The sequence below is a fragment of the Dermacentor variabilis genome, chromosome 2, assembly GCF_050947875.1.
Source record: "Dermacentor variabilis isolate Ectoservices chromosome 2, ASM5094787v1, whole genome shotgun sequence".
In the NCBI taxonomy this organism is placed as follows: domain Eukaryota; kingdom Metazoa; phylum Arthropoda; class Arachnida; order Ixodida; family Ixodidae; genus Dermacentor; species Dermacentor variabilis.
Window position 1 is genome coordinate 53,293,378 of NC_134569.1, and position 27,206 is coordinate 53,320,583.

Consider the following 27,206-nt stretch of genomic DNA (forward strand, 5'->3'; position numbering starts at 1 on the left):
CGTCAGCTGAAGTTCCTGCTGACCTCCCGACCTATCCTTCGCCACTTCAATCCTACTGCGCCGACAGAAATCCACACAGATGCTAGTGGCGTCGGTTTGGGTGCCGTCTTGGTCCAACGTTATGACGACCGTCAGCACGTGATTGCTTATGCAAGCCGCTCATTAAGCAAACCTGAACGAAATTACACGGTGACAGAGCAAGAATGCCTCGCTGTAATCTTTGCAGTTCAGCGATTTCGCTCGTACTTGTACGGACGCCCATTCCTAGTCGTCACAGACCACCATTCCCTGTGCTGGCTCGTGAATCTTCGCGACCCTTGTGGTCGCCTTGCGCGCTGGGCTTTGAGGTTGCAGGAATATAACTTCACTGTTGCCTACAAGAGTGGCCGAAAACATGCTGACGCAGACTGCCTTTCCCGTATGCCGCTTACTACGACGGACTGCGACGCAGACGATTTTGATCATCTCGTCGCTTCTGTGACATCCGCGTTTCCAGAAATCGATGCGTTCAAAGCAGAACAACGGACAGACACCAAATTGGAGCCACTCTTCACTTCTGCCCATTCAAGTGCAACAAGCAGCTACTGTCTACGTGACGGGCTCCTGTACAAAAGGAACTACTCAAGCACGGGTGCACGCTTCCTTCTCGTGGTGCCGGAGCGTCTCCGGCCAGCAATCCTTCAGGCTATGCACGATGACCCTACCTCCGGTCACTTAGGCACTGTGCGCACCCTTTATCGCATCCAAGAACGCTTTTACTGGCCCCGGATGCGACATTCGGTTGAGTTGTATGTTGCCAGCTGCATACAGTGCCAACGTCGGAAACGCCCAACCACTGCCCCATCTGGTCTGCTTCAACCTGTGCCACCTCCCAGCTCACCCTTTCGGCAAGTTGGAATTGATCTGTTAGGCCCTTTTCCAAAGTCATCTAAGGGGAACCGCTGGATAATTGTCTGCGCCGACTATTTCACGCGCTATTGCGAGACAGCGGCTATACCATCAGCCACCGCCACCGAAGTATCGCTCTTCTTACTTCACGCTATTGTTCTGCGACATGGACCGCCTGGTGTTATTATAAGCGACCGGGGACGTCAATTCACGGCGGATATCGTGGAAGAGCTTGTGCGTTTATGTAACTCGCACCTCAGGCACTCGACGCCGTATCATCCGCAAACGAACGGCCTCACTGAGCGCACTAATCGGACAATCACAAATATGCTTTCCATGTATGTTGCGTCCGATCACAAGAATTGGGATGAAGTTCTACCGTTTATTACTTACGCCTACAACACCGCCAAGCACGAGACAACCGGCTACAGCCCCTTCTTCCTTCTATATGCTCGGCCGCCCCGGTATACGCTCGACACTGTCCTCCCTTTTTACCACCACGACAATCCTACGGTCGCCGATACGCTATGCCTTGCTGAAGAGGCTCGGAGACTTGCGCGTCTGCGGACTTTGGCATCACAAGAAAACTCCAAAGCCCGCTACGACGCACGACATCGGCCTGTTGCATATCACCCTGGTGATCTTGTTTGGCTTTGGACTCCTACAAGGAAGCGCGGTTTGTGCCAAAAGCTGCTGGCAAACTACGATGGACCGTATGTTGTCATCGACAAAGTCAGCGAAGTGAACTATACTCTCGCGCGCCTCACGAACAATGGTAGACGTTCTGCTAGGACACAAGTCGCGCATGTAGCACGGTTGAAATCATGCACGCCACGACAAGCTTGTTGACTCGCCCAGTGGGCTTTGTCTGCGAGGAGAGGTATATGTTACGTCCAAGCGCGTAAAAGGGACGCGTGGATCAAGAAGAGGAAAAAAGAGGAGAACGAAGACTGTGCAGCGGCCATTCCTGTTGTTCGTAGCCTGCCGTTCCTGCTCTCGCACGCCTAAATAAACCCCTTTTCCCCGTGCTTGTAACAATATAATGCAATAAGTGGTGCATTTAGTTGGTGACTATAAATGATACAATTTCTTAAATCCTTGACTGCTGCAAACGTGTTGGATGTGGAGCTTTCATCAAAGTTACGATTTGTTAGGTTAGGTTAGGTTACAACCTAGCCAGTCACATTGAGGTCAGGTTGCAATAATTTTTTACCATCTTTGGTAACTATGTATGTTAAAGGACAGGCCCTGTTGTGTACAGTAAAAGCTTGTTAATTCGAATTCCATTCGAATTACTCAAAAATTACTCAAAAATTCAAATTACTCAAAATTCGAACTAATGAAAGTTGGAGGAAACATTCGCTCGGTTAAGGCGCGTATATAGTCCGACTTGGTGTGAGCATGCGCCCACAAACGCGACGTCACATTGGTGTGAACAACAACGTCTATACTTCGAAGCACTGGCGCAGCCAATGTAACCGGACACAGCCAACGCGGTTCAACGTGCTCGACGTCGAAATGGCTCTTGCTCCATCCGTGTGTTCATCGCGATGACTGGCGCGGAGAAAAAAATTGTAAAAATGTGTAGTTTAGCCCGAAAAGCGAAGCATCGATTGTAATAGCAAATTAGTAGATAGCTATATGAAGTAAGGATAGTAGTTTTATCGGACGTGTAAACATGTAAACATTCGCTTACTAACTAAATTAACAAGTACGGTGTCATGCACACACAGGTAAACATGAACACATATCGCTTGATGACCGTGGAAACTCACTAAAAGAATGCTGGAGTGAGGAATCACGGCAGTAGCAGTGAGTGAATTCACCTTCATACAGCTCTTGCTTCAATGTGAACAAAACGCAGAAAGCACATTGTATACAAAGCTATCGGCACTGCGTGCACTCTGAAAACATTGCGCATCACGTTGAAGATGAGGCCCATGCAGGTGCACACTTTGACCAGATTACGGATCGCTTTCAAGATCCAGCGCCCACATCGCCGTGCCATAAGCAGCAGCCGCTGGAAAAGAATGTCCCTCCCCCTCTCTTCCTCCCTCCCTCAGCCTCACCCCGGTGCTTCGCGACGACAGGGGAGGGTGCGCATCCGCCCCGCCTTCCTTGCTGATGCACACGTGATCGAGCCGCGTTCGCTGCTCACCCTCGCACATACAGCGTACGGCACACGGCAACCATTTTATCACCCTTGAGCTTTATACAGAACCTCACGGGAGAGAAGTGATCTGCAACATAGGCGTTGGCCATGCCTGGCCAGGCACAAATGCGTCTCTTTCCAGTCGGCCCTAAACAAAGGGCCGCAGATGGAAAAAGCAAAGCTGCTGAGCCCGCGTGGCGATGCCTGTGTCGCCAACGAGCTCCCACGCACTAGCACTCTCGCTATCCACGATGGCGCAGAGTTCGAATTATCGGTGGCGGTGTGGATTTCAGTGGGAATTAGCAGGATGTGTTACATATAGCTTTCAATGCATTGCTTGGCGGACCGCAGTGGCTAGTTCTAATTATCCAAAATTTCGAATTGACGAGTTGTGAATTAATGAGCTTGTACTGTATATGTACTCAGCGCACTTCTTTTGTATGTGTATTTTATCCAGCTTGTAGCACTGCACAGTCACCAAGCAGCCAGAGTGAATTGTGAAGAAGGTAATCTTGCTTACAGACTCAATTCAACATTAGCAATGTTAAAGAATGTCAGAGGTTACATGTTGTGCTTACATGTTACACTCTGTTATTGCCATGTATCATGAATTGATGAATAGCAAGCTGGTTTGTTGTCCTGGCACTTTTTGCATTTCCTTCCATCCGGAGCTGAATATATCCTAGGGCATGAATAGTAGCAAGACATTTTCAGCATGCAGCTGGTACATACTACTTGGCGTAATTTTTGGGGGGTTAGAATGTTCTTCCGCTCTTTCTTTCTGTTCCCCAGAGGTTCAGTTGCAAACATGCTGGTCACGTCATGTCGAGACAACATCTGCCGACTCTGGGTTCAGACCTTGCTTCCTGAAGATGGGCTGATCAACGTGCAACAGATCGAAGCACTTGCCAACCAGACACCGCGACTGCAGACTCAGCGTCACCGGCAACGCATCCTTCAAAAGCTGCGGCATATGAAGTAAGTGGCCATTTCAGGTTAACTGGTTACTTTTGTGGTCGTTATCATCTCCCAGGGATCTCTTGTTACCAGACTCACCCAACCTCATCACATTCCTGAATATTTCCTAATCTCATCGTGTGCCCCTTTCTCTGCCATTCTTCGGCTACATTTCCCGTTTCATGGCACCCATTCTGTTACTCTAGTAGAGCACTGATTACCCGCCCTACGCATCGTGTCACCTACCAATTCCACTTTGTTTTTTTTATCTCAACTAGTAATTTCAACAGGCAGTGAGGCTTGAATTAAAAAGTAAGCCCTAAGCCCATTCTTTTAGAGCCCAGTCTTTGTGAGTAGCATACAAGATTGTAGTACATCCTTCTGTAGTACATTGTAGTACATCCTTCTCTTTTTCTACACACTGCACTCCTCTGATCTTTTCACTGATAAGAATGGTACTAAAAAGAATATTTGAAGTGTACACAAAGGTTTCCCATAAGTTGAGAATACTACTGCATTCACACAAGTGCTCTCAATGACCAGTGAAATCAAAGCTAATTGAAATCTATGATCCCTGTTGACTCCCTTTCATGAGCTCTCACAAAGGAACCAATTGCAACACAGAGTTCAATCGCGATTGGTTTTCTTGGTCATTTGAAGTGAAGCATTTGGTAGGGGTAAATATGTTTGATGCCAAATATGCTTGATGTGACCAACAAACAACTGCTATAAATTGCAATTGACCTTTTATTTATTTATTTATTTATTTATTTATTTATTTATTTATTTATTTATTCGGTACCTCTACATCGCCTGCACAGCATTATCGTAGGGGGGTTAAAATACAGGTGGTCACAATGGAAAAATATTCAGCAGCATCAAAAGAATACATCAGTAAATACAACATTTTTCGAGCCCTCAAATTCGCAAAAGCGGAAGACAAACTAACAAATTACCAAACAAAGTAAGTAACAAAGTAACTAAAAAAAAAAGAAAACAGTAGCGTATGTACAGAGATGAATAACAGAACATTAAAAGAATATGGCTCTTAATAGCATTTTCAATAAGTGCACGTTCAAAGTGCACCTTAGCGCACTTTATCTCTGCTTCCTCGTTCTCAGCTGCTCAGATGATTGTTGTGCCTGCTGTACAGGATATAATCATTTTATACTCGTCTTTTTGTTCTTCTCGCGCTAGCTAGAAGAATAAGAACAAGCAAGGGTCTTGACTTTTTAAACATTGCGACCCCGTGAAGCCAACGGACAATGGAGCTGGGGAAAGCAATGGGGAAATAAACTGTTTTATTCTATAAATTGAAATGTTGAATAAAGAAAAAGGAAATAAAAGTAGACTAAAAGACACTTTGCTGTAGGTAGGCATCATGTCATCCGCATTACGCTTGCGACGCTGTAACATTGAGCTACTCGCTTACATTTTCTTGCGTATTTGTGTGTACTAGATCTTACACTGGGGGAGGGTTAACCAACACCACCCACTGCTGTGATGGCGAACATCCTTTGAATCGCAGGTAGATCAGAACTTAGTTCTTTGTTTTGATCTGCCCATGCTATTTTCATCTGTTTGCTTGTCCTCACATGAATGGTAGCAGCTCCAATTTGCATGTGGATGTCCTCATTGCAGGTCCCTGAGTGAATACCAAAGGCGGCAGGCAGCCCAAAGTGGAAAGGAAGTTCGGGAGACGATCCCCTCGCTTCCCAGCACATACAGCGTGCATGACTTCCATAGCTTCGGACTCCAAGGCTCGGGTGTGGCACCAGGCCTCCATTTTCATCTGGCAGCCAGCATCAATGCTGAGACTGGTAATCTTGAAAGCACGCTTTTTATGACTTGTGTTATGGCAGGGGGAATCTGTATGCTGAGAAGACCCCACATCACATCACACAGAGTCTCAAAAGAGCTTTTAGCAGCTGGACAAGCTAAAACGCCGGCTTGTCGCTTAGTGTCAGCTAAAACTGTATCACTATGGAGTAGGGATGGTTGATTAATTATTTTATTCAATTAATGATTAATCATTCGTCATTTTGGCCTTTCATCGGTTAATCACTTTCGATGCAGGGTTTTTCATCGTTTGATTAATCAAAATTTTTGCCGGGCACTTACAAAAAGCTTGAAACACAGTTATCTGCTATTTTAATGTTTGAGAGGTGGAACTAAGTTTGAAATGCAAGTGTATAAAATACACTTGATATATACATTTGATAAAGGATAATCTTTAACTTAAGACTAAATATAGTTGGCACTTGTGGCTTTTGAAAAGATAAACACTATATGTTATAAAATAGAGCTTAGTGCAGAATTAATAAGATACATGGCACTAGTGAATCCCTGTACAGCACAGTTAAACAAGAAATGAGAAAAATGGCAGAAGTGGAAGTCCTACAGAAATATGCAAGAAATTGCAATATGTGCTGGGGAAAAGAAAATTACTGGTTTAGGCTCTTAAACCACATCCTCTAGCAACCATATAAGCCAAAGCATTAAGCTGTGCCGAATCAAATATGTTATCTTAAGCTTTCACTCGACTTGGAGTTTTATATTGCCCACTCCAGCATTGTGTTTTTCCTTTTTATCTTTTTATTTTTATTTTGTTTATTTATTTATTTTTACTGACCCCAAAATGGTTTAGCAATGTTTACTGTCAAGCTGTTGCTGGGCTGGTTAATTGGATATGATTATAATGCTAAGGTAGAACAAGGAGGCCAGAACACACAGCACTCAGTGTTGTGTTGTCTTAATTTTCTCGTTCTTGTCGGGTAATTGCAGATGCCTTTTATTACACAATTCTCACCGTCTGTTAAAGGAGCTCCTTATGTTTTTGTAAAAATGTCAACCTCATTTGAACATGCAATGAATGAACTGGTACACGGTTATGAAAAAGTGTTAAGACTAACTGAAAAAAACAGGTGGCCAGATTATGACGATCATGCCAGGCACAGGACACACGATAAAGTGATGTGAGTGAGACGGCAAGAATGCCATCAAGCAGCTAGAGGGCTGCAACCTGTTGCATGAATCATCAATCAGCGCTCCTGGTCTATTCTAACCCATAATTTCTGAATGTATGCCCAAGATTTTAGTGCCTGATGCACAGTGCAGCAGATCCAGAGATACCCAACTGACTGCAATTCACTGCCAAAAAAAAAATCACTTGTATTTTTGTTCGTCAGATTAGTATATAGGTAAGCAGTGCACACCTATGTGTACTTTTGATTTCAGTTACTGTTGTAATTTTGCACGCATCTTACACCAAAACAGTTGAGCTAATTCAGACAAGGTCATAGTTGTTTCTGATTTGATGAGTGAACAGTGTGGAGAGACGATGACTGGAAGCGCAGCACTATAGTGCTTACTTTGCTAAACAATCACATGGTACCAAACAACAAAGAAATCTACAGATATACAGGAAGACAATATGTGTAATCATGCATGCTATTACTTTATGCCTTGAGTCTCCAAAAACAGCTATTTTATTTACAGTTAAGAAAACTAATCGGGTGCTCACATAGGTATCATAGAAGGGTGTTACAGCTTGTCACCTGTTCGCCGTTGGCACAAAGTCGTCGACAGGGCATACAAGTCAGTTGGTCGTTCCCTAGTCAAGCGAACACAGTGAAGGAATCAGAGTCGGGAGAAAGAAAAAAAAAGATATTTATCGACTGACAATGATACACGAATTAAACACAAGAACACTAATGCACATGCACTTAATATACAACAAGCAATTCACAGTGGATATAAGAACTAACACTACACATGAATACACTTAACAGTGGTCCATTAAAACAGAGTTCACAAGAAAACAAATGATGGCATACGCATGGCTGGGCAGCAGCAGCAAGTCCATAAACCGTGGAGTCGATGGCAGATCTTTCCCGAAGAACGCTGGCGGGCTGATCTTCTTGCGGTGGATGCGATTGCTGTGCTCGGTTTCCTGGGAGTCTTATCTGACTACTTTCCTCGAGCAGGTTGAGCTAACTGGAGGGGAACTACCGTGAGCTTCGTTGCATACATTGGTTTGTCGTCTTTTACGTCAACTAGTCACTCGGAGTTCAGACGCGGCGGAGCAGCCCAGGCGATACTGGACAGCACTAGGTCCTCAACTGCTTCTCAGCAGATTATAGGTTCAGCTTCTAGACTGCTTAGCTGGGACTAAAACCTTCGTTTAAATAACTTCTTCTTTCCCTAGTTCCCTGGGTCGGGGAACGGCCGATATTGGTGACCATTCAGTCAAGTTCACCCATTTGTATCACAACTCCTCCCAATGTCTTGGCCCTGCCCCTCTTAAATTAGGGGCAAAGGAACAGGTGATTCCCACCTGCTGTTAGGGGTCGCACCCTTGCATTGCACCATACAGCCACACACGCACACCTTTAAGTCTGTGGCAGACCTCTGTTGATAAACGCAGAAGCAAGAACGACAGCCGGCCATACAGTGGCAAACCCTCTGACACACCTGCACTGTTAGCAATTCGTGGATACGAGATTGCACAGACACACCACATATTTCAGGTATTCGCTACCCCTCCCGCCTAAGCAACCTTCTCAATGCATGTGCGGGACAGAGAATGCACAAGGGTTCCTACAAAAGACTCACGGGACATCAAGGTTGCGACGACGACGACGACGACAACAACAACAACAAAAACAACAACAACAATAATAATAATAATAATAATAATAATAATAATAATAATAATAATAATAATAATAATAATAATAATAATAATAATAATAGTATCTAAACCTGCCTTCGACATTTTCGGCTGCTTGCCAGAGTGGCCGGCAGTACACATCTTGCTCGGTGGTTCCTACTCCCACGACCTTCTGCCGCCCGTTCATCGGTGCTTCACCAACTCGAAAAATGCTGCACCATGACAAAGGGGCTCTAACACACTTTTCTGACTAATCATAGAATGACGTTGCTATTAAATTATGTCAGCTCACGAATCTCTTGCCACAAAATTTTTTCAAATCCTTCAAACACAAGTGAAGTTAGACGTAGTTACCGAACCCGTCAGCAGCTTGCAGTCTTCTTTCATTTCCACTGGCGTGCTGGAAGCTACACAGGGGAGACGACAAGGGGGCGCAAGGGAGCAGTGTTCTGCTGGCCCCGTCCAAAGGTTGAAGGCGAGAGTGCTCATGGCAGTACCCCATGGTGGCTGCAGTATCTAAGCTATGCTTTTCACCTCAGAGGCCAAGCGCTGCAGATGCAGCAGCACGCAACTGCCATGCCTAGACCAGCAGTGCAGCAATGAAGTGGTTTTTTCGGTCTTTTTGACATTGCAGACACACATATCTTTCATTTATTTAACTTGAGTGAGCAATAATTGTATTACTGAGAGTGTTCTCGCAATCATGAATCAACCAATAGCTGTTGTGGGTCCAGCTTCTTGTGATGCTGCTGCATGACGACATTGCACAGGAGGGAGCAAGCAACTTTTCACTGCCTTTGGCATGAAATTGTAAATTCCCTGCGGTATGTGGTGCAATAATATTTGGCTCACGTGTTCACAGGAGTCTCGTTAACAGCTTAGCAACATTTTCTCACAATGCTCAAAAAGTGTTGAAGGGCCCCTTCAAGATTAGATGTTGTATTTTTGTACATACAATTCACTCCATGCATATGTAATCCACATTCCTATCTACTACTCTTGGAAGAAGGAAGGAAAGGGTTATATGCATATAACCCTTTCCATGCATGCATATAAATATAGCAAGTAATCACATACAACAATGCTTACATCTTTTTAATCTTCATATTTTATCTTCACAGCATTGTGATACACATTGCTGTCAAGCAGCACCTGAATTCAAAATTTGTATAATCCATTCCCCATTGTGCTTTGCACTGAAAAACTTTTGAGGCAGGCCTTAAAGGGACACTAAAGGTTACCAGAAACTCAAGTTAAAGTGGTAGAGCAATGTTCTAGAACGTCTAAGGCGTCAATATAATCACGAACAGAGCTTTAGTAACCGAGAAATTGAGGTAAATGCATGACACGATTTGAGACCCCCCAGCGACGTTCCGGTACTAGCCCGATGACGAAAGCACTCCTCATAATTTGTGTTACTAATACTCAACTACTCATAATAAAAATATCATTTCATTCGATTAAAAGACGGAAAAAAATGCTACTTGTCTACGTCTATTTGATTCTAAGAAAAAATAACATTTTGACGTTACCCTTCAGTAATATGGGTGGTCAAAAGGTTTCGTTTTCGCTCGACTCTGCGCCGCGCACGCTTTGGAGTTTCAGTAGTTTCGTTATCGCGTCGTGCTGTGAGGGTTCTGCTGGCTCGCGAAACTTTCATTTGGAAGAAGCAGCGAGAATGCCACGTCCATGTGATGTCGTGGGAAGCCCTCGTTGCTTTCCCGCTCCGGAGAGCCGGTGTCGAGGCTGCCGTCGTAGTACGCAACGACGCCGGCAGCGCAAGCCCTCAGCAGCAGGTCGCACTCGTCAGTGCTCAAATCGCTGAAGTTGAGCCCACCTTCGCGAGCCAATCTGTCGTTGTCAGGTTCCATTGCGACGAGTTTCGAAGTTTGCGTCATAGAATGAAGTACCAGCTTATGGTCGCGCGTTTCTCCTTCCTCTAGCCACCATACTCCCGCTTTCGCTCTGCTGTCGGCTCTGTCTTGGCTCCGTTTCTGGCCACGCGTTTGTGTTTTGCGCATAAAAGCTGTAGCGCCGTCTGTGGACGCCGTTCTATTCACCGATGGCGCAACGTCACTATGAGACCATGATGTCAGTACTCCTCGATCGGAGGGCGGGCGATTTGAACTGCGGTAGAGGTACGCGGACGCTTCAGAACGCATTTTCTCTTAAAATAAGTCTCTCCTTGGCACGAAACAAGCGTTTCGAGGTTTCTGGGATGGTATTTCAACAGTCCACGTTGACTTAATAGTAACCTTTAGTGTCCCTTTAAGGAAGAAATTATGGTGTCTTCCATGTCTCAATTGTCTCTCCAATGAGTTGATGTGATGGTTTCTTCTAGAAAGACTGAAATTTTCTAACTCCAGTGCACAGCCATAGTTATTAGACTGAACATAGTCATTGACACTTAGTCAAAATAACGTATTCATTGACAACTGACAGCCTCATTTATTGATTTGTACTATATGTGACCCAGAGAGCATGATTGTGATAGGGGTACATTGCAAACAAGGCAAGGAAAAAATATAATGAAAGGTATACAAACAAGACAAAAATAAGATGACAGTGTCAGTGTGTAATAATTACATCTGTTAGTAAAATGTACAAAGGCAAAAATACTATTGAACCATGATAATTCGTACTTGAAGAGGCCCGAAATTTTGTTTCATGGCTTCATGGCAGAGTGGTGGACACTGCTGTGAAGTCCAACTTCTAGGCAAAATTTTATCACCATACTATGGGGATGATGTTTTACATCATGACTGCGTATCATGCAGCTGTCGCTTGAGTATGATGGCAAATGAGTCATTAGTTCCTAAAGCATCAGCACCAGTCAAGTTGTTCCACTCAAGGATGACGAATTATATTGAGGTGCAGCACTGTATCTAACAGTCATTTTCTTACTGTTATATTTCCTTTGGGAATGCTGTGTTTGAGGGTTTAAGTGCTCCTGCCTGTTGATGTCGGAAGTTGTCACAAGCCAACTGTGTGTAATAATGCTTTAATTTGAGCAAAAGGAAACATTGTGTGGTGTTTAATCTCAAATGTTTGATGGCATTCCTGCAGACATCCCGCTGGTGCCAAGCATGAGTGGAGCTGCCTCAGGGGGTGGAGTCCAGGAGCCCAACTTTGTGCTGCACTGGCTCAACAACAAGGAGATGTCATTCAGCAGTGCCACGGAGCAACTGATCCAGGAGTTGAGCTTGAAGGCCCTGCAGGCACGACGAGAGCAGCAGCGGCAGCAGTTGGCGGCACAGCGCAAGGCTGCTGAAGACGCAGAAGCTGAAGAAAACCAAGAAGAGGCCAATGAGCCAGAGGATCCAGAGGCAGCTGGTGGTGGGTAGCGACGTGTGTGTGTGTGTGTGTGTGTGTGTGTGTGTGTGTGTGTGTGTGTGTGTGTGTGTGTGTGTGCGTGCGTGCGTGCGTGCGTGCGTGCGTGCGTGCGTGCGTGCGTGCGTGCGTGCGTGCGTGCGTGCGTGCGTGCGTGCGTGCGTGCGTGCGTGCGTGCGTGCGTGCGTGCGTGCGTGCGTGCGTGCGTGCGTGCGTGCGTGCGTGCGTGCGTGCGTGCGTGCGTGCGTGCGTGCGTGCGTGCGTGCGTGCGTGCGTGCGTGCGTGCGTGCGTGCGCGCGCGCGCGCGCGCATGCATGCGTGCATGCGGGGGGGAGGGAGGGGCTGTGACGCTGGGTATGTGGGTGGGCACATTTGCACGCGTGCAAGTGAAGCCTTCCACACCGAGCGAGCAAGCGACCGTCTCAATCGCCAGCTACGCCATCGCGCTGCCTAGGCACCCTTTTCCTCCATGCTGCACTTCCGTGCTATCAGTGGCAAGCGGGTGCGCACTCATGGCCTCTCCTTCTCGCCGCACACACCTTGTCTCATCACTTGCCCCTGACTTTGTTCTTTTTGATCATAGCAATCACACTGAACAGCATGCCGATCGTGCCAATTGCTGGATTCACGGTCACGGCAATCGCACACCGCAATCAAGAGCAACTGTCATGGTGCTGGTGCAAGTCAAGACAAAAAACCATGAAAACAAAAGGTGCAGCTGGCAGCTTGCAGGCATTTGTGCACTTGTTTCTGCAGAAGCGGCACGAGCACAACTCCGCAACTCTGCTCCACCTACAGGGAGACAGGCATAAGCCCCAAACCTCCTCACCTGCCCTCGCTTGCTGGCTTGGGCAGCAAGATAAAGGAATATTGCTACCCATAGATTTATTCAGGGGGCTTATTCGTCCCAAGCAATCAAGCAACCTTCTCCGTCGGTGAACCTTTTTCCTCCATGCTGCACTTGTGCGCCATCAGTTGTGATTGGTGGCGCTGCCATAGTGCTGCTGTCGAGGTTGTCGCAGTGTGATAGAAGTAGTGTGCAACGGAACAGATAAATGTTAATTCATGCTGCCTTTCGCGTGCCCAAAGTCCACTGAACCAAGACCCTATTGGTTCCCTCCTGCAGCTTGTGCAAAGGAGCTAACTGCAACCGAGAAATTCCATCCTTACCTAGCTCCATCGTAATCGAAAATTTGCTGTGTAACTTCTGTATTAGACGTCTGCGGAGTTGCTATCTCAGCTCTTCGTTTTTATCTTTTATAGAGTAGAAGTTATGTAATTACCAGTTATACCGAATTTTTTTTCGCTGTCCCCTTCATTTCATTATAATGAGGGTTTACTGTACTGCGTTTTACCCTAACAAGTGTAAATAAAGTTTTAGAGCTTACTTCTGCTTTGATTTTATCCAAATTTCGAAGCAAGAATGCAATTTATTAGTCTGTGTTGTTCTGCAGAGTACTTGGAGTCTTTGCCTGCCCTGAAGAATAATAATAAATGCATTCCACCATTGTGGAAGCGAGTTGTTGGAGAGATGTAGACTGGTTTTTGCTGTCCGACAGCAATTAAAGTTTAGATCATCCAGGCAAACAATGATGCCAAGTGTTCCATTAAAGGATGTATGCAAAAATGAAAGCTTATCACAAATTAAGTAAAAGCAGGACACCTGTGATTGCTAAATGTTCTCCTTTAAGTTTGCAGAATAAAAATGCTGGCCCGCTGTGTGTGCATGAGTGGATTGGTGGGTGGGCGTAGTGGGGAAGCAAGATTACAAAGCTTTGTCAGCTCAAAGAACCAAAGGTGCAGCTGGTTTGCAAAAGGGTTATGTTGCTCACCTCAGCGGCGGTCTACACATTATGTTCCTTCTCTGCAGCCACCAAAAGCAGCTGGCAAGGTCGATCAGGGCTGAAATCACTGAGGCTTGGAAGCGTGGCAACCACGACAGCACTAGCCGAGGAAGGGTTACAAGGCTCCCAGTCTGCCAAGGCCTTCTCGCCAGCATCGTCCTCAGCGTCTTTAGCCACTGAGGCATCTGGCAAGAACGTAGAGGTACGAAGATTTAATGCCACTTATTTCACATATTATTCTGCATGGCAACCATGTGATACTGCACATGGTAGGGTAAGTATAATATTTCTCTGCCTATAACCCACCACTGCACATAAGCTGCACCCCAAATTACAACAGGCTGCGAGTAAAAAGAAATCCATGCATATAACCCGCTGAAATAACTGCATGAAACAATCCTCAAGTCTTTGCAAAAACAGTCTCTATCCGTGGATGGCATGACTTGTCATGCCATCCACGGCCAACAGTTCTATTCCCTCCCTCTTTGGAGATGCTGATAAAGCTGGATTCGCATGAGAGATGTGATCATGGGCGAATCAGTCACATGTCACGTGGTGTGTATCGGATCACTTTGCAGCTAGCATTCACACGATAGAGGATGACAGCCTAGACAGAGCAGCCCTTGCATGGATAATGGTGGCGTAGCAAACGTGACCAAGGCAAAAATCTCAACAGTGATTTGGCTTTCTGCTGTATTGCAAAGTGCTTCGCATGGACCAAGAGGGCGTCACTTGAAAGGGTGACGTATGAGATCGCTGGAGCCACATGCACAATGCACTAAATCCACTAAATGCAGAATGGTGACCTGTAAGGAGGAAAAGAATGGGTAACCATGAGGGAGGGGTGAAGGGAGCTCTAACACGCAGGGGTGGGGAGAGGTTGGAGTTCTCTTGGAGACATCAAAACATTGAATAGGGGAGAACCTTGCCTTGAGATGCAGCTTCACTGCAGCGTGCTCCACGCTGCCTCGAAGCCACTCCTTAAAAGCCCCCTCACCAGGCCGCATAGCAAATTTTCTTTATACACTGGAAGTTGTTACGTGCCCTCTTGGGAGTGTTATAGCACAACAACTTTTCAAATTGGTTCATTATAGCTGAGATAGAAATAGTTCAGTGCCACGAACCCATGATTTCAGGAGGTGAACGTCACTGCAAACAAGGACACACTCTTCACTTGTCCCGTCTAGCCTCAGCAAGTGAAATTCCTTTCCTTCATTCTCCCATACTGGAGCTGAAGGACCGGGCCCCTTCTTCTTCTGCTTCTTTTTTCCTCTTGCTTTTTCGCTGCACGGTTCAGTTACGCTGAGGGTGACAAGCGTGAGCTCTTGGATTTGTTCCGTTTCGCTCAGCGCACGATTTTGCGCACTGTGCCCGAGAACACCTGACTAGCGGTATAAATCAGTGCTACATGAAGACTGAGGTAGACTCAATTGGATCAAAGAGCATGATCGTGCATTGGAACACGGTAGTAAAATGACATAGTTTCGCTCTTAGCGCGTGTGACTGCACGACACGGGAACAAGCAGACAAAACAGAAGTACATCTCTCTTGCTGCATTGTGAAGTAAAACAAAAACATGCAGACACTTATTATTATTTCTTTAAACTGTAATTTGTCTATTGAAGCAACAGATTATACAAGTAGCAGATGTTGCCTTGAATAATTCTCGAGGTGTCAGGGGCCCCTATGAGCGACGTCATACATGTACGCGGGCACACTTGCTCATGTACGTCACCAGTGTGGCGGAGTGCGGCGCCCGTGAGGAGAAGGGGAAACAGCTTTTAGTTTGAAATTTCAGCTCTTTCCGTGGTGCGTAGTGATGTAATTCTTAGCAGACGCGATCATGAGCACACATTGCATGGACTGCACTTGTCAGCTCAATATGTTCAGACCTGGTGAGGGGCGCTTTAAGGCAAAATTTGCGTATAATCTGCACCTCAACTTTACTGATAAAATTAAAAAAATTTTTGGTGCGAGTTATACATGCAATTATACAGTATCATAGAGAAAGTATTGCTGCACAAATACAAAAAACAAGATACACAGTGACATCAATGATGTAATATGGAAGATGTGAATGTGAAAATGCTCTGAGAAAAAAATGAAAGAAACCATGTAGCAAGTTGCTCAGAATGTGAAAATTAGGATCACAGCACTGCATAACACTCAGCATAAAGATGCTAAATGCTAGAATTTGAAGTGTTCATATTCTTTCTCTCAGCTTTTATCGGCTGCAGTTTTGTTAGAGAGCCCATGAATGTTGGACATTCATGAACAACAAATTAATATTGTCATTATTGAGAAGTGGCAGCTGTGTAAAGGAGCTGTATTTGTGTCGGACAGTGAAAGCCCTTGTCAGCATCACGCTGCTTAAGAGTGTTTTATTAGAACTAGTTTTGCTTCTTCATGTAGAAATGAGACATAGCTAACGAAAGAAGTAATGAACCTTTTTAGAATACCTTTTTGAGGCACAGGCACCTTATAGATCAGCCATGTGCTGTATTGCTTAGAACAGCCCTTGGAGGATGGGAACGGCAGGAAACATTTTTCTCACTTGCACAATTCAGTCTTAATACCATTCTAAGTGTGTGAACTAACAACCTTGGGTACACACGCTGTGCCCCTCTCTGTCGCAGCAGCAGTCACTGGGAAATGCCCTGGACCACAAGATAGAATCACTCTTGCGCGAGTGGCACCAGAGCCCCGACCTGCTGTTCAGCATTCATCCGGTCGATGGGAGCTTCCTTGTTTGGTGAGCACCTTGGTCAGCGATTGGCAAGTTCAGTAGTTGGGTACTTCTTGGGGTTCCTTCTGAACTATCCTGATTTAAAGCAGTACACGTTTGCTCTAGACAGGATAAAGTCAAGTGCAGGTACTGATGGTTGCATAGCCTGCATCCTAAAGGGGCCCTGAACCAGCGCTCAAACTTGGGGAAAAAGCACATTCCATGGATAGCATATGCTGCTGTAAACGTTGCTGCCAAATTTTAATAATACGGCCGCAGCGAGACACGACGTGTGCTGCTTGTGACAGGCCTCTGACTGTAGGAAGTGGAAAAGTGCTGAACTACACTTTACACCGGAGGAAGGCACACCTACTCACCGTTGCTGGGCTCAAAGCGCATGCGAGGCGGCCATATTGAAATGTAGATGGCGATGTGGTAACGCAGATTTAGGGTTGTACTCGATTCTAATGTGTATACAATTTTTTTATCTATTTTATTGGAAAGAAAAATGTGCATTAGATTCAAGTAAATATGGTAATTGATGCTAATGACTAAACAAGTGGAAGTTAACAAAAAATCTGCGTTTCGAATTTCGATAAATATTATGCACTTCTGGAGAATGCAGACTATTGTCTGCTCATGCTGGGCCACACCTGGCCTCTTAGGAATGAAACTTTGGCCACACTGTTTATTGGTGTCATAGCCAGTAAGTCTTTCTAATTTCGATTAGTTTTGAACACACTCAGCTAGCATTGCACCACGCGAAGGTTCAGCCCAGAGCCCATGTATGTTACGCCTGCCATGCATCATGAGGAATGGCAATTAGCATTTACAAGGGGTTGTGCGCCAGCGCATGCTCACTCTCTGTCACTTCTGGCTAGACACTCTGGCTCGCATCACTTCATATTGACCTATTGATAGCACATAAAAATGTGCAATCTGGGTTTCGCTACCATCTGTCCAGGACAAAGCTGGTCTGCACCACGTAGCACGGCCAGAATGGAGCACACAGGTGTGAGCACGCACTCCGGCCATTTTGTGCACGCAGCAAACATTGTGCTATATGCACTACAGTTACACGTAGCTGCACCTGCTGCATAGTGTAGCTACCATGGGGTGCCGCGACAAGCCCTATCGCCATTCGGATGCTTAGACAACCGCATGCTCTGATTGATCTCTGTGGGTGACATGGCTCCAGGTGCATGGCAGTCATGGAGGAAAGAAACAAAATAGAAGGGGCCTTGACGTCAGATTTTTGAAGCCGGAAATGCAGCCATGTTGGTGTGCCATCGCCCATTGCGCCTCCAATCAGCTCGCTGGAGCAGATAGGCGGGAGCTTTGAACTTGCATTGCTATGAGCTGCTGGTAGTGTGCGCTGCCAACGCGCGTCAGAACAGCCTACGAAACTTCCGTAATAGTTTAATGATGCAGACGCGCTCCTGTGCTTTTCCATGGCACGTTGAAGACGACGAAGAAGACTCATGCCATGATTACTTGACTGTGTCTGTTGCTGACTGACAACTCACACTCACAGACCCAAAACACAACTTTCAAGTTTGCACACCATGCTCCAAAGTCTGGTGATCTCACGAACAGAATCTACTGTGAGAAAGACACGGGCCTAAACAAACCTACTTCAGTTTTCAGAGGTCTAGAGCAGCAGCAAGAGCTTCAGGAGCGTGGTTACTATGGCAGTGTTGACATTTAAGCTACCAGTCATAGTGGTACTTCGCGAGAAAGAGCATATGACTTCTGCCACACTTTCTCCAATACTTCCTGCTGGCCGGAGCCTCTCCTATGCTTTCCTTCCTCCATGGTGGCACTGCAAGCCATCCTGAGCAGGTCATCTGCTAACAGAGTTGCTCAACTTCAGGTTGCATCGCCATCATGGTTGAAACTCGTGTTAATAATCCTTTCAAAATGTTTTTGGAGTGCGACAACCATCGCTGAGCTGATCTGCGCATTGCAAAGATATTTGCATGAGCGAAAGACAGTTTCATTCAAGCCTCGGAAATTGTGTGTTTGCTGTAGAGATAAGTGCAAAAGGAAATGTGCTACTCCTGCCACTCGGTACAAGAAAAAAGCAGCCATGCACAGCTATCTAGTAGAATGTAGCTCTGCAAAGTGATGAGATCAGCAACCTCTGCCCTGTTCTTTCGGAATGAAGGACGTTGAGGAATATTGCACTTGTAGTATCTATGCTCGTAGTCTGTTTCTTTTTTCTTTTTTTTTTTGCAAAATACTTTTGGTAATATATTCCTGGGGGGCACCATGCTCATTCCAAGGCATTTTTTAAGCATGTAAAGAAAGGTGGTTCAGGGCCCCTTTAATACTTGCAAATCACCACAGGGAAAAGTGAAGGCTGGTCGAAGTACATGATCGTAGTGATTATATTAATAGGGTGTGTGGCCCTTGCAAGATGTCCATACTATATGCTTCTATCAGTTTCATAGAGTTGCATACTGACAGCTGCTGTTTAGAAATTGTTAATTGCCAGTAGCTCTGACAGTGGTTGAACATCTGCGCGAATTGCACCGAATTTAGAAATTGTTAATTGACAGTAGCTCTTAGTGTAGTTGAACATCTGCACGAATTGTGCCGAATTTCGCCAACCGCACTTCTTTGCGCCATCCTGCTCCAAAATTAATTTCAGTGGAAAGCTGCACTAAGCCTGCGCTAAATGAAGCGTAAGTTCTGTAGTAAAACTTAAACCAGAACCTAAAGCATGCCGCCGCCGCCGCCGCCGCCGCCGCCGCCGCCGCCACCACCACCACCACCACCACCACCACCACCACCACCACCACCACCACCACCTCACCACCACCTCCTCCTCCTCCTCCTCCTCCTCCTCCTCCTTGAAGTCAACAGAGCGGCCATGGGCATGGATATAGCTGATGCCTTTAGTTCTCTATTTACCATTAACTTGGCAGTAAACAATTTCCCTCACTTTGGAGGCACTTAACAGAAATGTAGAAAATATCATTTGCGTGGCGTCTTTCAGTTAAGCACCAGTAGCCAGATTATTGGTAAATTTGGGTAGTCTGGTCTGCTTCTCGAAGGTGGAATGTAAGATGCTCCAGATCCAAGTTAGAGAAAACGCGCACCTCCCGAACGGCGGGTAACTTTTTGGCAAGCGAGATGAGAGCTACGGTTGAGGGAAACTGTCTGTGATGCCTGACTGAATGCTGCCACATCACACAGCATTGTAGCATCACAGCCAGTGAGAGTGCAAACTAGACAAAAATTGTAGGCTACAAAAGCAATCGCTACAGTGGCTGTCATTTGCGAGAGGGTCCTACCAGTCTTATGCCAGCACAGCAAGTTTTTGGCATGACTGTAACATGCTGTCCCTGCTTTTGCCTCTCGAGTCAAAAGTATAACTGGAGACTGCTAAGAAATGCAATTGTTACTACATTTCAAACAATGATGTGAGGCATGCAAAGCACAACAGCCTAAACGGCCGCACTGACACCGGCAAAAGCATGCTGATGGAAGCTATATAACGCTCGCACGATGGAAAACTGGCCTTACCTTGCATTTGCTCCAATATCATGTGTGGGAGCATTTCTGGGCGCTCCAAGTCGGATTTCACCAATCTGAAAGACCCAACCGAATGTACTCGGAACGTCTTTCTCTACTACCCAAAACAAGATGAATACCTCTTGAGCGCTTTGAAGTGACCACCTGAATATGCCACATAAGGAGTGTACCACGTTATCCTTCATACCATGTCAATGCGATGCTACCAGCAAATGGTGCCACCATACGTCCTTGTGCCCAATACTTCATTGGTGTACCACATGAAATATTGTCACATTGTAGTGATTGTAGAGGACAAGGCACTGCCAAAGGTGAGAGTTAAGAATTAAATTCTCTGTTGGGCAAACTTGTATACAAGCAAACAAGGATTTGATAACACAGTTGGCTGTCAATAATACAGATGCTTTTGGTTCTATAGCCTATCACATATGAGCTCGATATGAAAAGGCAACTTATGAGATCCTTGACAGTTACCTATTCTGCATAGTTTCTGGCTCTATAATCTCCCCACACAATTTGCAGGCTCTGGCTTGGCTTAAATTGTTAAAAAACAGCATGTTGATGCTGTGTCAATTATTTCTCAAGTGACCATGGTTCATGTTTCGCACGTTTGGGCACTGCCACATTTGTTCATGGAGACAGCTCCTAGACTATGCTCTGTTTAATTTGTCTACTCTGGCACCACTGTCGTGCAGGCTGGTTGACTGGCTGGATGAGTGCAGTCCCGGGTCGTTCCGCCAGGCCCTGGTAAGCTTCTCCTCTCGCATTCCGACTGCCATTCCTCTCGGGGACGCGGCCACACTGTCGCACCACCTGGCCCTCTACCTGCCAACGGCTGGCCTTGACTTGCGCACTGTCCTGTCGGGGCTGGGAGCATGGGCCCAGCCTAGCCCTCTCACGCCTGTTGCTCCAGTCACCTTGGTGGTTCCACCCCAACCTGTACAGCAGCAGGGGTCTGTGAAATCTGGATCTATGCAACAGGGATCCCAACAACAGGGACCTGTACACCAGGTCAGTATGATGATATTCTGTATGTGCTTCCAGAGAGACTGAAAAATAAAGCAGCAGTCTCTGTCTTTTCATGTGCGCTTACTTGAAAGTTCCATGTAGCATTACTGTGTGGCTATTCTCGAAGTATTCATGTGTGTGTTGCTGTATTCATTTTCTTAACTAGCAATGTATTCATACGGACACATATACTCCAATATTCCTTTGAACGAGCACCAGCCATGTACAGTACTGTTTACTGTCAAAGGGAGCACCAAGTTATTAGTTTTGGACTGCTTAAAGCCCAGTTTTGACATTAAAGCACCAGCAATCACTTTTTGCTCTTAGAAGTTTACCTGACATGTAAGATCAAGAGTTACTTTCCTGTAAAGTTCATGATACATTCATGTTATGTTGCTTTGAATACTATTTAGGTGTTTCCTTTAACAGTAAACCGTAATGTACGTGGATATTGCATAGTTGCTGGTATTGTGTTGTCATGTTGTTATTGAAAGTGCACTGTAGCGTTACTGCATGGCTGTTTATGAGACAAGCCATAGCCGAAGAACTTTGAAATGACACATTCTAGTTAATTTTGGCTTGCTTGCACTTCAGCTTTGTATCAGTGCAAAAGACCTTGAAGCTGCTAAATGCCCACTCACCATTCTTTTAAATTGCAAAGCTTTGTTCACTTGCAACCCACAGCTGTCTGATGCCTAAAACAAAAATGAGTTTTTTTCTTTCTTCAGCTGGCAAGCTGGTAGCCCTAGATAAATAAAGTTAGGTGCAGTGCTGAAAACTCATTTATCTGTTCAGAGCTGTGTACGTGGCTGTAAATTACTTTTTAATGAATTGCTTTCTACTTATACAGTTGAAGCTCGATATAACGAACTTCAGTATAACGAAATTCTCAGAATAACAAAGTAACCTCTTGCCTATCGAACAACATGTATTTAGAACCTCAATATAACGAAGTGTGTTTGTATGCAATGTCAATATAACGAAATTTCGCATCCACCACGTCAGAATGCCGAGATAATATAAATGGACACCTCCGTGGATGCAGATGGTTCAAATCGCACACGGTGTGACAAGAGTGATTGCCGAAGTGGAGCCGCATCATGTTCCTTATAAAGTCCAAGTGCAATAATATCCTATCGCGCCCCGTGCACTCTTTGCTGCCAGTGCGAGAGAAAGTGTGCAAGGGTGAGACAAGAAAGAGGGGGAGGGGAGCGAGCCCCTGGTAACGCGATCAATCGGGTGCAAAAGGCGAGTGGGGTGGAGGGAGGAGTAAGTTGGTGCACATTGCGAATCCTGGCGTGCGTCTCGGTTGTGGCTGCGCATGGCTGTAAGTACTGTTGAGCACATACGCAGCCGCGCACCCTGCTTTAGAGGTAATCTGCCGCGCGTGCTAAGAGTGGGTGTGCCCAGACAGTGTGACATCATGTAACCTGTCTTCCCGCGTGTTCAGTATTGGAGGTTGCATAATCTCGAGTTTCGGTGATTCATTGGAGTGAAAGGCAGACGAAGCATTCACTCCCCCTGCTGCCGCTTTTCATAATAGCATCGCCCACACTGGGACGATGCTATCATCAGCAGGGGCTTGGCTTAATTCGTTCCGCCGATTAAGATATCGTTGACGTAGCGCAAAACCATACATTCGTCACCAACTCTTGAGTTCATCAAAATGAATTGTTTTTCAATTCAAATTCGCCTTTTTTCGATTGCCCAATAATTCGGAAAATTCTACAGCCCCTTCCTGTGTAAGAAAAATCGATCGGCGACTGCACTTATTTGCATTAAAGGTCAAACTTCAATACTACAAAATTAACGATATAACGATATATAACGATATAACGATATAAGATATAACGAAGCAAATTGCCGATTTTACCTACTTTGTTATATCGAGGTTTAACTGTTTTCTTACTGCTGGGCACACTTTACCTTAAACAGCCGAATCTCCATAATTTGAACTCAAAGGGGCCCGAACAGTTGTTCGAATTAAAAGAAGGACTTGTTTTGAAGTATTCATGCACCATAGCATGATGCACGAATGATGCAAGTCGTGAAATATCACAGAGCACAAGCACACAGTGAGCAAGGACCGCAAGATGGCTGTCAAAGATTGATGGTGGGGTAATTCGCACTCTCCGAACAGGAGGGGATGGGGCGACAACAAACCCACCCCGCGTGCGTTATTGAAGGTTCGACTGCTGACCGGCGATAAGGTCCACGCCTGATCGACCGTGAACCAGAGGCATGAGACGGGAGGCGACGTACAACACACACATTCAATTTAATAAGATAAAATCATGCGCGAGACATAATGAAAGAAAAAGAACATACAACTTCCAGTAGTGGGTCCTAGCTCGCGGAAGGCGTGCGGGTCACACAACACACGCCCTGACGCCACTCGCGCGACACTAAGCCCACCACGTGGGAACCATTAACACTCGCGAAATAACAAAAAATCCGCGACACAAATGAAAAATATACGCGACGATAAATACGGCGAACACTACGCTAACAGAACATACAAAAATTAACACGCGATGGATAAACAAATGAAAGATTAAACGCGATTAGAAAAGAGAGTCCGGCGGAAAGTTCTGAGAGCGGGCTGGAACACGAGGCTTATCTGGGGCGTGCTTGCCGAGGTCCCGATCTGAAGAGCGTCGGGCTGCTACAACTTCGCTGCCGAAGATCCTGACGGACTTGCACCGTCTGTCGCTCGGCCGGCGAAGACTTCGGCCTGGAGATCTCAGCCTGCCGACCACATCTTCAGCTGTCCCCCGGTGCCCGACCAACCTGCTCCGTCTTCCAAGCCGCTCTGACGGTCGCCGAGCCGCCTCGTCCCTCCGTCGCGCTCAGGCGACCCACGTCACCAACCGGTCCGGCGAGCTCAGGGACAATGGGAAGCTCTCTTCCCCATCGCCGTGCAAGCGGCGTTGCTGCTGCGGCGGCAATGGCGGCCATCTTGAGAGGGGCGCGGGCATGCACTCTGTGACAATGGCCCACACCGGCCAACGCTCGCTTCCCAATTACGCAGAAAACAAAACTTCAAGAAGCAAGCTGGCATCGGCGCGGAGGCGCGTGAGCGCAAGGACTATCGAAAGTGAGGGAGTTACGAGGGAGTTGAAAAGGATGAGGGGAGCATAGTTGCTAGGAAGGGCGAGAGGGAAAAGGTTTTGCTTTCCTGCCGGCTTGATGGATGGCACTAATTACCTCTGCCACCTAAGACTGCCAATAAAGCAGCGGTGTTGCTTGAACCTGTAGCGTCGCCCGCAGTGGGAACACGCTATCATGAAAAGTGCCGCCAACAGTGAGCGAATGCTACGTCTGCCTCTCGCCCCAACGTCTCCCCACAATCAAAATTACACAACCTCCAGTGCTAAACACGCCGAAAGACAACGCCTCATTCCTTTGCTTGCATGGGAATACGGCGCTCATCAAGCCACCATCCTTCTCGGCTCACCCTCACACGCTTTCACTCACACCCAAAACATACAGCGCACCCGGTGCAACAGAATTTTATCGCACTTGTTGGAGTTTATATGGAACATGACGCTGCTCCACTTCTGCGGTCACTCTTGGTCATGTGGTGCGTGATTGGAGAGGTTTGTTCATAAGCATTCATTTGTAATTCAACTACAGTGGAATTACAAATTGGAATTTGTAAATTACTAAGTGGAATTTGTAATTCAACTACAGTGGCTTAAAGGGAACTGCTTCTTAAACAAAACACCATTTTCATGGTTGGTTGGTTTTGTATTCATACAGTTGTATTCAGCTTTGTCTCTCAGTAAATGGAACTCCTGATAAACGGAACCCATTTCCCTGGTTCCTTGAGGTTCCATTTAAAGAGAGTCCACTGTGTTTGACCATGTGCATCCGCAGAAGTTTCCATTAATTGTTTCAATATTCCTTCGCGGTAGCAGTGAAATTTTGTTATATTGAAATCGTGTATAAACACACTTCATTATATTGAAGTTTGTTATATTGAGTTTTAACTGTATCGGAATTACATTACTATATATTTTCAGAGAGAAGAATAAAAGAAAGAGTGGGGCTAGATTATTAACGACAATTATAAGAATTCAATTGACAGTCAAGCCAAGAAAAGCAAAGGGGATATTTTCCATGTGCTTTCCTTAACTTACAGTCATTACCTCTCTACAGACAATTATTAATGTCCACAGGCGTTATTATCATGAGAGGCATATGTCAAATGTCTATGGAAATTTCTTTATTACCGTGATGTTACTGTGGCTTTGCATGGAAGCTCACTTTCAGAGCTTTAGTATAGCAGCTTTATGGTCGGTTTTGACCTTTCCTCATGGAGGCATTAAAAGGTCAGTTTTGCCCGAAAGGCGAAGCATCAATTGCGATAGCAAAATAGTAAACAACTGTACAAAGTAAGGATAGTAGTTTTATTGACTGTATAAACTTGTAAACATAGGCATACTAACTAAATTAACAAGCATGGTGTCACACATGCACAAGCAAACATTAACACACCTCACTCGATGACCACGGAAACTTGCTGTCGAAACGCTGGCATGAAGAAACGTGGCAGCAGCGGCAAGTGAAGTGACATTTTTGCTCTCTGTTGCTTCAACACAAAGTGAGCACTGAGAACACACAGCATGCACAAAGCTATGAGCCACCGACACACCTGGACTCGGCCCCCTTATGCAAATCGCTCTCGAGATATGGTACCACATGCGCAGTTGCAGCCGGAGTAGAACCCCTCCTCCCTCCCCTGTTCCCGGTGCCTCGCACGTGCTGGACGGCTGCGCGCTTTCTCCCTGCTTTTCTCTCTTTCACACAGGTGACGTGGAGCAGCGATCATCAGTTCCACTTGCAAACTTTCACTCGCACATACATAGTAGGGTGCGTGGCAATGGTTATCGCCCTTGGACTTTATATGGAACTTCACAGTGACGACGATGCTGAAGCCAGCACTGATGTCAATGGCAGAAATGCACTTGGAGTGTCCATATAATTGCTATCACAATAATAAACAAACGGCCTGAGTGATACAGTGGATGTTTTACTTCAACATTTCACCAGTGGCTTCTGTCAAGCTGGAACCTGACCTGTAACTGGTGCGGCAAGGGACACCAACAAGTAGTCTGTGCTACAACACCAGAAGGAGGGTCCATTGTTTTCTTAAGTAATTTGTCTTATCTTAATTGCAGGAAGAAGCTCGGCTGTTTTCATTTAGGTGCTTTATGAACTATTTTTATGTACATAAGAGCTCTTATGTGCTATGTCTCTCTTTAGCTTTTCTGTAGCAACTTGCTGGGATTGCCACCCTTTGGCAACAGTGCCTTTACGTAATCTTTCTTGCAGGCTGAGGAAAACGAAGACGCAGAAGACAAACCGCGCCCCTTCTGCTGCCAAGTTGCCCCCACACCGAGTGTGTGCATGCTGTCCAAGCACCACAACGGGTCACTCAACTTGTGGCACCTCACATTCAGCGAGGAGTCCCACTTCACCCACGTACGTAAAGCACACTACACTGAACATGTGTTGACACTTGTACAGTGCCCCACAGTTTCAACATCCAAGAAAAGGTTAAACTGGTAGAGTTGATTTCTGTTAATTTGATATTGGTAATTTCTTTTTTATCTATTCGACAACGTTAGAAAGTTTCAAACTCTCTTCATATGTCTCTATTAAGAAAAAGGCTCATTGCGTTGAATGTTGGATAATTCTAGCTAAAGCTGATCACCGAAGCATAGGTTACAACGTAAGCACTGCCAACAGTGCTAAACTTGCTAACAGCAATATTCTGCACAAAAGTTCTCGGCTCAGTTCTGTTGAAACTGCAACCACACAACCTGCCACACATACACAGAGAAGTAAAGAAATAGTGACATAGGAGTACTACTGGAGAAAACTCAGTAGCGCGGTGACAAGTAAGTGGGAGCATGTGTAGCAGGGTGAAAATGGCATGTATTCATTTGCTGCGAACATAAACTCAATCATGAACAAATTGCAACACACTAGACTGTGCTTTCTTGTTTCTGTGTTTAGTAGTTGGTACAATATTTGTAGGACTTGGTATTCCCTGGTGCTTAGTGAAAAAGATAGAGAATGTTT

At 45.8% G+C, this 27,206-nt stretch overlaps 1 protein-coding gene across 10 annotated transcripts in view; it reads left to right on the forward strand.

The window, feature by feature from the left end:
• Positions 1 to 27,206, forward strand: part of Rbcn-3A (rabconnectin-3 alpha) — a 184,406-nt gene that overhangs the window by 18,771 nt on the left and 138,429 nt on the right. For all 10 annotated transcript variants that reach the window (XM_075680510.1, XM_075680519.1, XM_075680514.1 and 7 more), the window contains 7 exons: positions 3,833 to 4,018; positions 5,639 to 5,817; positions 11,736 to 12,005; positions 13,870 to 14,045; positions 16,483 to 16,595; positions 20,804 to 21,119; positions 26,454 to 26,603. In XM_075680510.1, the coding sequence (XP_075536625.1) occupies positions 3,833 to 4,018; positions 5,639 to 5,817; positions 11,736 to 12,005; positions 13,870 to 14,045; positions 16,483 to 16,595; positions 20,804 to 21,119; positions 26,454 to 26,603 (1,390 nt within the window). The remainder of the gene's footprint in view (positions 1 to 3,832; positions 4,019 to 5,638; positions 5,818 to 11,735; positions 12,006 to 13,869; positions 14,046 to 16,482; positions 16,596 to 20,803; positions 21,120 to 26,453; positions 26,604 to 27,206) is intronic.